The sequence below is a fragment of the Theropithecus gelada genome, chromosome 12 (genome assembly GCF_003255815.1).
Source record: "Theropithecus gelada isolate Dixy chromosome 12, Tgel_1.0, whole genome shotgun sequence".
In the NCBI taxonomy this organism is placed as follows: Eukaryota; Metazoa; Chordata; class Mammalia; order Primates; family Cercopithecidae; genus Theropithecus; species Theropithecus gelada.
This window is the reverse complement of record NC_037680.1, coordinates 27,915,516-27,933,302: the sequence shown is the minus strand read 5'-3', so window position 1 is coordinate 27,933,302 and position 17,787 is coordinate 27,915,516. Positions and strand designations below refer to the sequence as shown.

The following is a 17,787-nucleotide window of genomic DNA, read 5'->3' as shown; positions in this document are numbered from 1 at the left end:
AAAAGAGCTAACAATCAAATTACTTTTAAAAGATAAAATTTACAGGAATAAAGAAACAGGGATTTTGTAAAAACAAAACAAACCAAAAAACTGAAAAAATGCCTAAGGTACACAGCAAACAAATTTCTTACATATATTATATAATCAAGCACTAGGAAATGTTTAGAATGCTTACTTCAGGAATCACACAAAATTCTGTTTTCAGTCTATTTCATTTTGTAGGAAAATATACTATATTAGAGAACACATTTTCTAAAAGGAGTTGAAACAAAAAATGTCTACCTACTCAGAAAATAAAATCAATACTCATTTCCCTCAGATTTTACTTAATAGAAACTTTAATACGGAGAAGTAAACAAGATGATCACTAGAGTTCTTTTCTAAATAAAATCCAATGATTCTGCCAAAACAAAATTAAGTATAGGATCTACAGTATACACAAAACTCTACCAAAATCTGTAATCCAAATTGATAACTTAATCTATAAAAAGAAAAACTAGTAACCACAAATCTTTAAAAACTATAAATTCTTACAGAATCAATATCAACTGTCATAAAGTTTAACCTGATCCCCCCTAAAAATCTTTTGGTTCATTTTGCCCATCATTTGGTAAAGTTGTCATTTTACTGTTTTAACAGGCGCAATGTTACCTTTTCTCCACAACTTCTAAGGTTAAGTGCAATAATTCTCGTTTTGTTTTCTCTCTTCTCTTAATCATTTCCAAAATTGTTATGGCTCTACTAAATTCTCGTCTCAGTTTCAACATCTTTTCATACGAGGCTTCATCATTCTTACGATTCTATTAAAAATAATAATTTTAGAAGAATAAACAACCCAGTTATCTACATTTCCGGCTTTATTCAATAAATTATTATCAGACCTGAATTTATCCTATAAAAGTAAAATGTTAAAAAAAATCATCTGAACAGCAACCTATGTAAGATAACCTCTATCTATTTAACTCTGAAAATATAAGTACAAGCAAGTATCTCTTGATAAATACTCAGAAAAAAAATGTTGCCAGCTGTTGAAAAGGTAGAATGGCATAAGGAGATAATTTCAATGTAAACAAACAAAAAATATTCACCTGAAACAAAATCTGTTATTGGAAAATGTAGTGCATTCAGTGTGTAGGAAAGTATTTTCCAATGACAGAGAGGAACAGTTCTATCCAGATTAAGGTAACAGTCAAAATGAGTCCCCCCATACATTCATCCATCCATCACCAGCTCTGTACCTGGGGGTTGCATGGTATGATACTCTGTACTACTATGTGAACATGAACAATGACCAGTAAAGCTTCACTTCAGAAACTCAGAAAACTGGAAGTAGGATAACAACCATTTGAAGAAATCGGATTGTCATTTTTCAATGTAATGTAACACCCCACTGCTGAGTAGAAAAGAGATTTAGCAAAAATACTGAATTTCAGAACACTATTAGCTTTTCAACTAATTATTATACAAAGTGAAAGCCCTGCTACATAACTAGAAAAGGCTCACTTGTAATTAGTAGCATCTATTTGTATATAAAATTATTACTAATGTAAACTATTTTGTTAAATCAAACATCCACAGATTTCTCACTTTACTATTAGGCATGGAACTATTTGTTTAAAAGTAGACCACTACCACCCCTCCAATCTATGCCAGAGTGACCTGTACTTAAGCAATCATTCATTCTTTGACTTAATAATTCGAAATGACATTAGAAAAAACCTAAAGAATATCAGAGGTTTCATATTGGAGGATTATAAAAGAGAAAATAACAATTGAGAAAAAGTCAAAGTTATACTGTTTTTCTTTTGTGTATAATTTCCTGCATTTGAAAAATAATAGTCATATGTTAAAAATAACCTATACTAGGTCCCATTATGGTACTCCACATCGAATATTAAAAATAAGTCATCCTTTTGTGTAATTAAAAAAAATTCATCTTTTTCTCCTTCATTACTATGACAAAAGGTAAAATCTAAAGCATATGTTTAAGCATTTTTTTTAAACAGGCAGCAATAATACCTTTCAATTAAATAAATCAGTATTATCAACAGTAACTATTAAAGTGCCTACACTGTGCAGGGTATTGCACATGTCCCTTACCCTCAAAAGGCTTAGAATCTAGTAAGGATGACAGACAGAAAACAGATATACAGAATCGTAAGGCAGATAATAATATGAGGTTACACACCAGCTGGCAGCTGAGTAATACTCAAAAGTGCACCGGAACTTTTTATACAGCTCCCCTCTTCAGTAAGTGTACCTCATTGACTTCTCTTCTATCCTGTCTTACTCGTATCTTGTTTTGCATTTGTGTGTGTGTGTATGTGTATGTGTGTGTAAGACAGTCTCACTCTATTGCCCAGGCTGGAGTGCAGTGGCGTGATCTCAGCTAACTGCAACCTCTGCCTCCCAGGTTCAAGTGATTCTCTTGCCTCAGCCTCCCTCCTCCCTCAGCCTCAGTAGCTGGGATTACATGAATCCACCACCATGCTCAGCCACTTCTTATATTTTTAGAAGAGACAGGGTTTCATCATGTTGAGCAGTCTGGTCTCAAACTCCTGACCTCAAATGATCCGCCCACCTTGGCCTCCCAAAGTGCTGGGATTACGGGCATGAGCCTCTGCTCCCAGCCTCTGTTCTCTTTATGCCCAAATAATCACCGTTCCTAACTTTCCTTTCCCCAGTCTTGACCTTTAAAAGAAACAAACAAACAAACACACAAACAAAAACCAAAAAACCCTTTTTGTTTTGAAATAGTTTCAGACTTTAAAAAAAGTTACAAAAACAGTATAAAGAATTCTCATATATCTTCATCCAGATTCTCCAAAGGTTAATGTTTTACATTTGCTTTATCTCTCTATATGTGTATACATATAAATGTATGAATAGAAACACACACATCTAGAAAGTATCAGCAGCACTATTTTTGAAAAATTTCAAGAGAATCTGAAGATATAAAATGCCCCTTTATCCCTATATACTTTAATATATATTTTCAAAAAAAAATGATATTCACATATAACCACAGTACAATTATTAAACTCTGGAAATTAACATTAATATAATCTTATTACTTAATTTCTTTATACATATAAACTTTATTCATATTTCAACAATTGTCCCACTAATGTGCTTTACAGCAAAAAATACAGTTACTGTTATAAGGACATCAGTAAGATAACAACTTTTATTATAAGAATACATTTTTTGGCCGGGCGCAGTGGCTCACGCCTGTAATCCCAGCACTTTGGAAGGCCAAGACGGTTGGATCACCTGAGGTCAGGAATTCGAGACCAGCCTGGCCAACATGGTAAAACCCAGTCTCTACTAAAAATACAAAAATTAGCTGGGTGTGGTGACGGGCGCCTATAATCCCAGCTACCCGGGAGGCTGAGGCAGGATAATTGCTTGATCCCAGGAGGCAGAGGTTGCAGTGAGCAGACACTGGGCCACTGCACTCCAGCCTGGACGACAAGAGCAAGACTCCGTCTTAAACATAATAATAATGATAACAACAACAACAACAACAATAACAATAATAAATTTTTTCCTGGTCTAGGATCTGACTCCATATTAAAAACCACATTTGGTTGTCATGTTTCTTTAATCTTCTGTAATTTAATCTCCTTATCTTTGTCTTTTGTATCTTTCAGTGATTACGATCTTAATATTTTCAAAGACTAGAGACTATGTTGTAGAATATTCCTCCATTAATGTTTTTCCATGATTAAACTCAGGTTATGTATTTTTGGTACAACTACCACAAAAGTGGTATTGTATCCCTCTCATATCAGGAGGTCAAAGATACTATTTGTTCCATTACTGCTGATACTAACTTCGATTCCCTGATTAAGATGGCATCTCCCAGGTTGCCCTAGTCAAATACTATTTTTCCCCTTTAAATTAACAAGTATGTTAGGCCGGGCACAGTGGCTCATGCCTGCAATCCCAGCATTTTGGGAGGCTGAGGCAGGCAGATCACTTGAGGTCAGGAGTTCAACACCAGCCTGGCCAACATAGAGAAACCCCGTCTCTACGAAAAATACAAAAATTACCCGGGTGTGGTGGCAAGTGCCTGTAGTCCCAGCTACTTGGGAGGCTGAGGTAGGGGAATCACTTGAACCCAGGAGGCAGAGGTTGCAGTGGGACGAGATTGTGCCACTGCATTCCAGCCTGGGCAACAGAACAAGACTTCATGTCAAAAAATTAATTAATTAATTAACAAGTATGTTGTAGGACTACAGAAACACTATTTAATCATCAAACTTCCCCCCTTAAGTTTAATAACCATTAATTTAACTTTTGCCTGAAACAATTATCTATATTATTATGGTGGTTGCCAAATATTGATATTGTAATTCCATCATTCTGCCAACATTTACAGGTTTGGAAATCTACTGTAAGGAAATGCTGTCTATTCATTCATCCATACCCACCCACTCACCCACATCAGTATGGACTCATGGGTTACTGTAAGGGGTGGAATCCATTACTTTCATAATCTATTTTGATGCTCAAACTTTCCCAGCTCTTATCAGTGGAGTCCCCTTTCAAGCTGGCTCCTGCATCCTTCTGGCATGGCTCCAATGTTCTTCAATCATATTCTTATTTTCTCGTATAACAAAATGTGTGTTCCAGGCTTATCTTTGTATTTTCCCAGCCCTAGACCTGGGATAATTTTCCTAAGGAGCCCTAGTTCCCTTTAATGAAAAACAGATTTATTTTATTTTATACAGTATTTTATTATATTATTTTACTTTATTTTATATATTTTATTATTTTTGAGACAGAGTTTCGCTCTTGTTGCCCAGGCTGGAGTGCAATGGTGTAATTTTGGCTCACTGCAACTTGTCTCCTGGGTTCAAGCGATTCTCCTGCCTCAGCCTCCTGAGTAGCTGGGATTACAGGTGTGCGCCACCACACCGGGCTAATTTTGTATTTTTAGTAGAGATGAGGTTTCTCCATGTTGGTCAGGCTGGTCTTGAACTCTCGACCTCAGGTGATCCGCCCGCCTCAGCCTCTGAAAGTGCTGGGATTACAGGCGTGAACCACCATGCCCAGCCAAAAAACAGTATTTAAAATCAACATCTACATGCTAGGCATGCCCATTTCTACTGGGTGTCACTGCTTCCAGGGACTCTCGGTGAACAGAACTAGGAAACATGTATGTAATATGTGTATGTACATATACGCACAGATCTATATCTATTTCGAACTATATCAGTATTAAAAATCACAAGTTCATATCGACATTTTTTCTATCCTTCTAAGATGGCCCTCTTCCCTGTATCCAAATCCGCTTGCCCCCTTTACTCCTTCTCACAACCATCTCTGCTCAGGGCCATCTCCTTTCTCCCTAATACAGTTACATATTACAGTTCTGTACTTGCTGCCAAATCTCTAGGGAAGTGATTCTCAAATTGTTACACTACAGAATAAACTGTACATCTTTTCATGACCAAGGATGATTCACAGGTGACTGTTATGTAGTGCAGCTAGAACTGACAACCACTACCCTGGGAATTTCCTCTCTTAACTATCTTACTTCTTCTGGGCCTTACAAAGGGAGGACAGAAGGCACAGACACTAAGAGTTGAATCTATGTGGTTAAATATATTAAATGTATATGCTGATCCAGGATTTCCCAATCGGTGCATTCAGACATGCTGGTGCCTTAAGACTATCTCATTTAAGAATACCCCCAAGTATTCACATGCTCCTTAATTAAATATCGGTTCAGCGACTTAAAATTAAATTCTAGACAGCCAAATATTTCAGAAGACCTTTTACCCTTTGCATCAACTACACAAGTGTTTCTGAGTTTGTAGAAATAGAAAACAGAGAGCCTTTGTTAGTTGTATTCATTTTTGCATACCCCAATGCTTGCCACCTCCTGAACACCTAGGGAGTATTCATTATTTGAGTGCTTTCCCATGTTTCTCGTTTCAAAACACATAAACATTTCTAACTAGCAACGGTGAGCATGATAGGGAATCGTCTTTGGTCTTACCACTGAAAACAAAAGGAGTAAAAAGTAAAGAGCATCAGAAAAGAAAATGTACCTCTTTGCAGAGGAAAATGGAAAAACAAACAAGAGAAAGGGTAGGAATCAGAGTGTCAGGAAAACCTGTATTAGTGACCACAAAATAAAGAAATGCCTAAACACAAGAACCAGTTACTAGCAATTCTCTAATGGTAAGAACAAAAGAAGAATAAAACATATTTTAACATTCAAAAAATATTGTCAATATGCCAATAAATACTGCTAATCTTAAGTATTCCATACCTATTCACTAAAGGAAGTCCAATAATAGTTTTCCTTCAAAAGGCATTGCTAACGGTCTGTTTTGCAATATATCTGAAATTAATTACAGTCATGCATTGCTTACTGACACAGATAAGATTTGAGGGGTTGGATGTGGTGGCTCATGCCTGTAATCCCAGCACTTTGGGAGGCCAAGGTGGGAGGACAGCTTGAGCCCAAGAGTTCAAGACCAGTCTGGGCAATACAGTGAGATCCAGTCTCTTAAACAAATAAATGAACAAAGATCTGAGAAATGTGTTGTTAGGCAATTTCTTTGTTACACAAATGTCAGTGTACTTACATAAACCTAGGTGTAGCCTACTGCTGCTAGGCTACAAACCTGTACAGCGTGTTACTGTACTGAATACTGTAGACAACTCTGACATAAGGTAGGTACTTGTGTATCTAACATATCTAAACATAGAAAAGGTACAGTAAAAATACAGTATTATAATCTTAGGGGATCACCATCATATATGCAGTCCATCAGTGACCGAAATGTTATGCAACACATGACTGTATACTGCTTTCAAAAAGCAATTCATAGTTCAGGTTTTTCTTATGATTTAGATAAACCTCTCTTTCCTCATGTCCAATAGTCCACATTTATAAAGTCTTACTGTATTTATGAACTTATCTCATTTCAGTCTTAGAAAAGTAAAATATTACAGATTCCCTTAGCTAAGAACCAGAATGCCAAATTAAAAACTCAAGTCTGGGTCAGGGAATGTCATCTACACTTGGGAAATCCATCCTCTAATGTGTAAAAAAATCACATCCTCAAGAATTATAGAAATTCTGGTTATTAACCAGGAAGAGAGTTTCTCCTAAAATATACTATCCTTGGCAGCTGTCATGCTTCACAGCTGTTACATTATTAACAGCTGACAAGGACAAGCTTTCAATGTTAGGAGAATCCACAGAAAATGCTTTGGCTTCCATTATAATTCGTTATTTTACATTTATATGTTCCTGATACTTATGTGTGGGGTTATTATTAATCATGAGAAATGAAAGACAGTGAATACGCCTTTAGAATAGTGCTTTCCTCTATACCATATCATTTAACAGTATGAGATCCTGTTTCTCTTACTTAAAATTCTGCTTTATACTGCTTCTGAAAGCCAGATGGGAACAAGCTCATCAATTTGAAATCTAACACAACTGACAACTCAGAAAAGGAGAAAGATTCCACTGCTACCTTTGACTGTTTGCAGAACAGGGTTGAAAATGAACCCTTCTCTACTTCCCACGACCCTATAGTAGCCAGAGGCAGCAAGGTCCATTTTCACTTGGAAGAACTACAATATGGTTTCCAAGGAACTGTAAGGTCTCAAGTGAGCAACAAGGAATAGCAGTATTATTTCAAGTTATCAGCTTCCCAAACACAGCAGATCTGTGATAGAGTATTTAGTTTACTGAAGAGCTCAAAACTTCCAAGGTGCATAAGGACACAAAATTCCTCATATCACTTTAACTGCAAGCATAAAATGGTATGATCAGTACCTTTATAAAAGGCATAGGTAGCAGATAAACAGCATAAACAACTGACCAATAGAAGCTACTGAAAAGTAGGATTTCTTGTGGTGGGCCAGTGGCGCAAAGGATAATGCGTCTGACCACGGTCAGACGAAAAGTAGTATTTCTTATAGAAGGTCATCAATGCCATTAGCTCCCATTATGTTCAAATTATTCAAGTTACTAGAAAAAAAAAAAAAAACTATTGATCTTAAATACTATTAAGCTACCTTCAATGAAACCTAATTTGCACATTACCTTTCGAGTTTGCATTTTCTCTGTTCTTCTCCGAAAGGCAACATAAGGGTCATTGTTGGTAGAGCCATCTCTTTTCTCTTGTTTTATCTGAGGAATGAGGGATGGCCCCCTGCAGTTTTTACGTTTTCTCACCCAGTAGTCGTATACAGCTTTAATAAGGTAATCATCTTCGTTTAGCAGCAGTTTTGCTTCTTGAAGTGTTACAAGCTAAATGAAAAATACAAAATGTCATTGGTTACAATGTTTGCAAAAAGAAATAAAAGTTAGATTATGGCTGTAGAAAAAAATGTGACCAGTTCGAATAACTACAAACAGATAATATTATGGTAGGTGAAGACACAATTCAATTCAACTTAATGAAGGAATCATTAATTTGGAGATTTATCTAAAAATTAGTATTTTTCCCTGAGAGGTAGTGAGTTGTATCACTGAAAATACTTAAGAAGGCCGGATTAATGATATTTTGGAAGACTATAATAAATTTATCCCTCAGGTAAGTCTTGGACTAGAAGACATCCAAGATCCTTCAAAATTCTGATATTATACACATTTGAGGATCTATCAGTTTTCAAGTCTACTAGCTTGTTTGTTTTCCTATAGAAAGTAGAAGGTATGGGGGTTTCTTTTTATGTGCCTCCAAAATAAAAGATGAATATTCTCGAATATATTGCAACTTACTATAATATATCTCTTTTGGAATTGATTATAAAAACAAACTTAGCATGTTTCCAGAAGTTTCAACATTATGCAATTTTGAATTCTTTGTACCAGTGACATATAAAATAATTCCTCTATCCAAGTGTTAAGTACTAGAAAATCCTTATTCTTAACACATTCTGCTAATGACAATGTCATCTCCTGGGACAGTGGCCCTAGGACGGTTCCCTTAGGAGCTCTAATGCTGGTATTTCAGGGACCTACCTCTTTTTCAATGCAGCCAGCATAATGCTGACACATCTCAAATTAAGGCTGTAAACATTTGCTTGGTCACATTTGTTGCCTTGCACCTTGAGATCAGATAAGACAATCGGCTTTAGTAGGATGGAATGGGGGTTACACATATCCATTTACAGCAAATATTAGAAAAAGATCATGCCATTTCAGTGCTGGGAAGTCTCGCTGAAGTGATGCTATCCCAATCTTTTTACTTGTATTATTTTAGAGATGAAGGCTCATTTTCAGAAGCTGAGATACTTCCCAAGAAATGTTTCCCTAGTACTTGGAAATGAAGAGAAAATTTATCTCATTGAAATTATAAGATCAATACAAAAATTGACCTGTAAGTTGTATGAAGTCTATTGAAGAAGTCAAAAATCACCAAATAAATTTCTCATAATTTCTTGTGTTGGTATAACTTCATGGAATAAAGGCACTGATCACTGGACTTCAAGTGCTATGATGATGATTTCTAGAATTAATTAGTCAGTTTCTTACTGTAATTTGTCTGCCTAGTTTGACCACAGGAAGAGAATACAATGACAATGTCAACTTAAGTATTCTAGTCCATGTCACAATACATTGAGTGCATTAAAATAGTAAGTGGCCATTCTATGGTTACCCAATGTCTTAGTAGAGGTAGCTTAACTACATTTGAGAGGCTGCATTTGGTCCTTAAAGTGGATAGCCAGAGTCTGGAAAATAAGACCACACTCATAAGAACCAGTATTTCCAAACATCCACCTTTAAGTGGATAACTTTCTACAGTTAGCTGGAGTTCTCCAGAATGGTGATGTCAACCCCAGTCTACAACAACAGTGGTAGAATAAGAACAGAGCTTTCTAGATCTAATAAAATTCTACCTTGTGCTGACAGCATCACAGGCAGTTCTCATGTGTTCTGGAGGCCAAGGGAAACAATTCTGTGATGTGTTACATGTGCTTCGGCTTCTTGATCATTTCATCTTTGATAAAATTTTGTTATCCTCACTATTAAATCAAGAGCTTAAAGTAACCTCAGAATGGGGAGAAGGATAAGAGCTCTTTCCACCAATCAGCAGAACAGTAATGAGTTTCTTATATAACAGTACTCAGGTTAACACTGCTTCCTATGCTCCTGCATGGTATGTTGAAATTAAAACACCTGCTCAGATTTCTTTCTCTGGTGCTTCTTGCTCCAGCTTACAATGTGTATCGCCGTGTTGTTAAAAGCCCTCTTTATATCACAAGTAATAAGAATTCAACACACACTTTACAGTTAAACATTCTGATATTTCTTTCCAGTGTTAACTATTTTTTCAGTTCACTGCTGTATGTTGTTATACAGCAACACTCTATTTTATGAGTAATCTTGGTTTTAATAATTCTGCAAAAATTATCTTTAGCTACCCTGAGGCAACTAGTATCACTGTATCTCTATTGTGGGTACAGCATCAATGTGAGTGGGGAAGAGCTACTTGTCACATATTATTATGTCACATGATTAAAAATCTGCGAAATCACAACCTCACTATTTTTATACAGTACAAAAAAAGTTCTGTCATTTAGCACCAGATGCAGTGGCATGCAACTGTAGTCCTAGCTACTCGGGAGAGTCACTTAAGCTCAGGAGTTCAAGTCTGGTCTGGGCAGCATACTGAGAACCCCTACTTCTAAAAAAATTAAAAACAAAAATGTTCCATCATTTAGCATGTACTTCACTCACTAAAAAGCAGTAGAAACCAGCTACTTAACTGGCAAAAGGGTCTGGTAAATTTATTATTTCCAAGATAGCTCTGAGTTGATTTACATTATTTACTTATTATAGGGATGGGGAGATTAAAAAAAAGTATCCTACCATATAGGCTTTTCTTCTAGACGGCTACTAGCTCTGTGAGGACAAGGACCACTTAGTTTGTGTAATCAACAAAATCTGTAGTCTAGCAATTTCAATAAATATATTTTGAATACATAAATGAAGTATACGTAAAAATTAATGTATTTTAATTTATGAAACATTGAGTTAAGCAGTAATTTAATTTACAAAACAGTCAACTAGGAAGTTATTAAAAATTATCATCAGCCCATTAATGGGTTAAAGAATGTGGGGAAGATAAGGGAAAAAACTTTAAGATGAATTTGTTACCTAAAGAAACTCATGACATGGCAATAAAGGTAAGACAAACACAAAATTAATAAGAGAACAACATGAGAACTTTGGAACTGAGCATTACTATAATAAGATACAGGGCAGAGCAGGACAAATTTCCATCGGGGACTGCCTATATTGTGTTCAGGGTTGATAAGTAAACACCTCTTTGCTACACAAGTTTTACTTTACACTCTTCAAGAATGAATGACCACAGCTCAAAACCAACACAGTGAAATTATAATATGATTCTAAATAGATAATACTGGAAACATCTTATTTATCAAATGACCCCTAATTTACACAATGCCACAAAATTACGGCAAGCCAATCTGAAATGAAAACATCAGCATTCAATGAAATCAAAATATACATAGTTACACATTTTAAGTATTCTGCATAAATTAAATTAAGGCAAAAACATTATCTTCTTCAAAGACCCAGAAAATGGAAAAGGTCTTCAGACTACAACAACAAAGACTGGTAGAGTTATAAAGTTCTCCTGCCTTCAGGTAAGTGCTCAAACATAAATCATGTCCTACTTTTTTTTAAAGGGACATATGTCTACATCAAAAAAGAAAATAGGCCGGGCGCGGTGGCTCACGCCTGTAATCCCAGCACTTTGGGAGGCCGAGGCGGGCGGATCACAAGGTCAGGAGATCGAGACCACGGTGAAACCTCGTCTCTACTAAAAAAATACAAAAAAATTAGCCGGGCGCGTTTGTGGGCGCCTGTAGTCCCAGCTACTCGGGAGGCTGAGGCAGGAGAATGGCGGGAACCCGGGAGGTGGAGCTTGCAGTGAGCTGAGATCCGGCCACTGCACTCCAGCCTGGGTGACAGAGCGAGACTCCGTCTCACAAACAAAAAAAAAAAAAAAAAAAAAAAGAAAATAGCTGTGTAAATTCTAAGACTGCTAATGCTATACAGCTAAATAAAATACTTTTCTCTCCCACAGAAGGGTGATACTAATCCATTAAAACACTTACGATCTTCATGCTTGAGATGACTATTTTAGAAGGATTTATCAATTCATTTCTTCCTCTAAATTTTCCACTATAGTTTTCTGATTCTCAATAGTGCTAACCCACATTGAACCACAAATAGAGTAAGGAAATTAGAATGATAAAATGATCACAAAAAAAAGGTCTCTTCAATTCCATGAATAACCTTCTAAGGTCTTAAAAACTGTCAAGAATTCTATTAATCTGCCATTTAGGAGACAATTCTAACTACATACTGATAGATCGCTAATGCTGAAACTAACCTTCTCTGCAGTCATAGGAATGACCCCCCTGATCTTTTCATAATACAAAGTTAAAACAAATCTGAATAAGACAACACTTTAAATGAGATGAAATGGAAGACATAAATTCAAATTACTTTTATAATCTGACTGCTCATTAACTTTATATAACGTAATTATAAAATACATGTACACACACATTGGAGCATGGTGTGGTAGTTTTAAAATTTGTGTGATGGGGTTCACTGGAACTGCTTCAAAAGATCTAGACCAAATTTCATTTTTAATATACAAATACTTCAACATCATAGAAAGAACATATCCATTTCAACATGCTACATACTAATTAAAAAATACAGGAGGCACCCTCTCCCATGTAAAAATGTACTTGTTCCTAGTGCACATGAGAACCACATTTTCCTAAATGCCACACTGATTTGGTGCATCTGCTTGTGGTCTGCCCCAGCCACAGCATAATCAATAATGCAGTATCAAGTAAACAACTAAAATTCTGCATGATGAAAAAAAACTGATGATGTGATTATTATATTGAGTTTTAGGCGCTTTTAATTTGAATTTTGTAAGTACAATGAAGGTTGAGAACATGTATCAGTCAAAGTTTCTATTTGCAAGCAACAGATGGAATTTATTTACAAGATACTGGATAGTTCTACATCTTCAGAAGTATTGGTGAATCAGGCTTGGAAGCCATAATGCCTAAAACCAGGCCACAGAACTGATCTAGTAGGGAAACCTCTGCCGCTGGTACTATGAACACCACCAGCACGATGACTATAGCTGGAACAGCAAATAAGACTATGGTCTTAGTAAACATGTAGTCTATATCCCAAGGTGATAATTTTACTAAAAACTATTAGAAATATAGGACCTGGCATTACAGACAGAAGGAACAACGTAGAGCCATAAAAGGCATGGTACATTAGAGGACCAGAAAGTAGTTCAGCATGGCTGGAATCAGGAGGTACGGATTTCACTTTATAGACAGTGGAAGCTACTGAAGTTTTTCTTTTTTAAGAAGATGAATTTTTAATAAAATAGCTGGTGGCAGAATAGCAGTGGTCCAGGTGAAAAATAATAAAAATAAGGGAACAGGGTACAGGCAACAAATACAGGTTGGGCAGCTCTAATCTATAAATCTGAAACGTTCCAAAATCAATTTTTTTTGAGTCCCAACATGATGCTACAAGTGTAAAATTCCACACCTGACATTATTTGACAGGTCACAATCAAAATGCAATCAAAACTTTCTTTCATGCACAAAATTATTTAAAATATTGTAAAAAGAATTACCTTTAGATTGTGTGTATAAAGTATATATGAAACATACATAAATTTCATGTTTAGAGTTGGGTTCCATCCCCAAATCTCATTATATACCTGTAAATATTCCAAAATGTGAAATAATCTAAAACCCAAAACACTTCTGGTCCTAAACATTTTGGATAAGGTATACTCAACCTGCGTAACATTGTGGAACAAAAAACTGGTTTGATTTAGTGATGTTTGGGATGATTTTAAAGAAGTCAGCACTAAAGTGCAAACTGGCCAACTAGATGGAAGACGAAAATGGTATCATTAAGAAAGAGAGTATATTAGTCTGTTCTTGCACTGCTATAAAGAACTACCTAAGACTGGGTAATTTATAAAGAAGAGAGGTTTATGGCTTATAGTGCTGCAGGCTGTACAGGCTGTGGAGGCCTCAAGAAACTTACAGTCATGGTGGAAGGCGAAGGGCAAGCAGGCACGTCTTATGTGGTGGGAGCAGAAGAAAGAGAGAGAAGGGGGAGGTGCTACACACTTTTAAACATGCTTGTGAGAACAAGTTTGTGAAACAACCTTGTGAATCGGTCTTGTGAAACAATCTTGTGAGAACTCACTATCATGACAACAGCAAGGAGAAAATCCACTCTCATGATCCAATCACCTCCAGTAGGCCCTCCACAAACACTGGAGATCATAATTTGACATGGTATTTGAGCAGGGACACAAATCTAAACCATATCAGAGAGCAAAACTGGGGGAGGCAAAGGAGGTCTGGAAATGTTAAATTTGAAATACTTGCTCAGGTGGAAAGGTTCCACTAGAAATCCAGTTCTGGAGCTTGGTAGGTACAGGTATGGATTTGGGAACCAGCAAAAAACTGTTAGCAGCTTAAGATAAATGAAAAAATGCAGGGGACAGATAACAAATGAAATATCAACATTGAAGATAAAGAGGAGATGAAGAAAGAATAAAATAATCAGGAAAATGTCCTGGTCAACATCATTCAATACTACAGGGATATTAAGTAGTATACAAGTTGAAAAGAGGCTCCTGATGACAATTAGGAGCCCACTGGTAACCTTAAACACTGCCCTTTCAGTAAACTGAAATGAATTGTGATGTGGGTAAAAGGTAAACATAGGAAGCACCAAGTATAGCTAATTTTCTGAAAATTTAATTATGACAAAAAAAGAAGAGACATTGGGTGGTAGTTTGCAGAGAAAGATGGGGTCAAACGAAAGGGTTCTCCTGGAAATGGGGACTTGGGCACCTTTTGGGGCAGAGAGAGAAAGATTGAAGAAATGAGAGAAAAGATAAGTGAAACTAAAATATTCAAGGACTATACAGGTACACAAGGAAGAGTGAGAAAGGGTGGAATTATGCTTCTACAAGAGAATAAAATGTAGTATGGAGGTAGAAAAGAAGGAAAATGATGGAAAATGATTACCCAGGGTGTTAGAAGGAGAGTTCTGTTTTGGGCAGGAGTGGTCTTTCTATAGGAATGTGTGATAAGTGGAGAGCAGTAAAAGGTCAATAGGGTATAGAAGGTTAATCAGTAACTAAAAATAGGCTGTTCAATAGTTTAGGAATGAGATAAGGGTTTATACATTAAAACATTGAGGGTTATTGAAAGAAAAATTAAAACAGTTTCTTGGAAACTGTTTTATTATTTATTTTAGAGAAAATCCTATAAAAGAGAATGCCATTTAAGATGGCTTGTGATTTTTAAAAATTAACTTTAATCTCAAATATTTAAAAAACTTGTAAGAATAAAACATTTCAAAGAACACTGTATATCCCTTTAGACCAAGACTCATATATTGTTAGCTTTTATATTTGCTTTAACATCTGTGTGCATTCAAGCTCTAATCGTGTGTGTGCGTGTACACAATTTTTTTTCCTGATCCTTTTGAGGGTAGGAAGTTACATGGCTCTTTACTTCTAGATACTTAAGTGTATATTTCTTAAGAATAGGGATATTTTCTTTCATAATCACAGCCGTCAACTTTAGTAAATTTAACATTGAAAATATTAAGTAATCTACTCTCTATATTCCAATATCATCAATTGACTCAAAAATAGTCTTCATAACATCCCCCCACTCCCATCCAGTACAAGATTCACTCTCAGGCTAGGTACTGCAATTAGTTGCCACATTGGAAAGAAGATATTAAATCAAATAACTTGATAACATTCAATTCAGGGGTTTGTCAAATCTCTTTCCTTCATGCAGTGCTTTGATAAAACCTGACAAACCCTGAATTGAATTAGTTATCAATGAAGGAAAGGGACAAAAAATGGATGGATCTGAGTTTGGGAGTTACTGAAGAGATAAAGATTACCAGATTATGTAGGGTAAGACAGTGAGTTCAGTTTTCAAAAGGATAAACTTGAGAGGACTATGGACCATAGTCCATAGGCAAAACCAAAGATGTCAAAAGGCAAAACCAAAAGGGGGGAAAAATCCTGGAGTTTGAGAAAGAGGTCAAGGCCAAAGGTAATACATTATTATATCTACAAAAATATTCATGGAGCTGATATTACACAAAAATATGTAGGATAAGAACACCAAGAACAGAATTTCAAGTAACCCTGATGTTTACAGGAGTTGAATGAAAGGGATCAAGCAAAAGAAAGAAGGAATGGTCATGAGAAACAATAGAACCAGAGGGAATAAACTGTATTTTTATTTTTTTAAAAAAGGTAAAGACAGCTCCAAGATATGAGAGCACAAATCAAATACACAGATTGGAACTGAAAATAATTATAGCATTTGGCAACAGGAGTTTTCAATCATGGCTTCATTGAAATCATCTCCCAGAATAACAGAGGCAGGTTTGCCTAAGTCTATCTTTTGTTGTTTTCTATTAACCTAATAAATGGCAGTTTAACCACAAACTTGATTCCTTGTCCTTGTCCTGGGACCTAGTACTATGCCAGTCCCCATAAAGGAAAAGTAAAGAGATCCATAAATTAACAGATTAGGGAATGGAATGAAGATGACCCTTTGTTATCTTTAATCCTTGATTCTTTTTTTTTTTTTTTTTGAGACGGAGTCTCGCTGTGTCACCCAGGCTGGAGTGCAGTGGTGCGATCTCGGCTCACTGCAAGCTCCGCCTCCCGGGTTTACGCCATTCTCCTGCCTCAGCCTCCGAGTAGCTGGGACTACAGGCGCCCGCCACCGCGCCCGGCTAGTTTTTTGTATTTTTAGTAGAGACGGGGTTTCACGGTGTTAGCCAGGATGGTCTCGATCTCCTGACCTCGTGATCCACCCGCCTCGGCCTCCCAAAGTGCTGGGATTACAGGCTTGAGCCACCGCGCCCGGCCTTTAATCCTTGATTCTAATACAGGAGCATTATTTTGTTCCAATGACAAAATCTCCACTTTTACTTCCACTGCTGAAAGTAGATGCTATCATGCTCTGTGCCTAGCGAGTTGTTTCACAGCCTAGAAACTTGTCCCTGAGCAAAGAGAACTAAAATAGGATGGGGCTGATTACATGTGCACACTTAACTGTATTGCTTACATGCTTTTTTTGTTTATCCTGTCTCCACTTGGATAATACACTGAACAAGGGCAGAATTTTTGTCATCTGTCTTACTGCTATCACCTGCCTTGTCCACCTGGACACTAAATATTACTTACTGACTGAAAGAAAGCAAATTACAGAACAGAGAGCTGAAGGCTTCTGATGATATCATCTCAGCCACTATGAGTAGTTTCTGAGCAATCACAGAAAATCACAAAAATACCAAAAGGCTGTTCCAGTCTAGGATTGCTAAGAAAATTTACATCTAAAGAAAAACTGAAACTCTATCTGATGCCTGTGACTAAAATCCCAGGAAAACTGTAAGTCACTAATTATAAGGAACATCAGTTTGGTACTTTTTTGAAATCCCAACAAAAAACCAAGTAAGACAATCTCTCAAAATCCAGTAACGTCAATTTTGCAAAATTCAATTTTCAAAATGTACTTCTTTGAATAGTACAGTAGATATTACTTTTCATCAAAATGGGGAAAAAACTGACAGGCTAAATATGCAGCAAAGTCATTTTCCAAAGGAAAATGCTCTGAAGAGCTTGTAATGCCTTAGAGATTTAAAAGATTTAAGTTGTA

The 17,787-nt window shown here is 36.3% G+C and overlaps 1 protein-coding gene across 2 annotated transcripts in view; it reads right to left on the bottom strand.

The window, feature by feature from the left end:
- Positions 1–17,787, bottom strand: part of EPC2 (enhancer of polycomb homolog 2) — a 143,803-nt gene that overhangs the window by 25,877 nt on the left and 100,139 nt on the right. For both annotated transcript variants that reach the window (XM_025405473.1, XM_025405475.1), the window contains 2 exons: positions 8,081–8,287; positions 652–800 (listed from right to left, as the gene is read on the bottom strand). In XM_025405473.1, the coding sequence (XP_025261258.1) occupies positions 652–800; positions 8,081–8,287 (356 nt within the window). The remainder of the gene's footprint in view (positions 1–651; positions 801–8,080; positions 8,288–17,787) is intronic.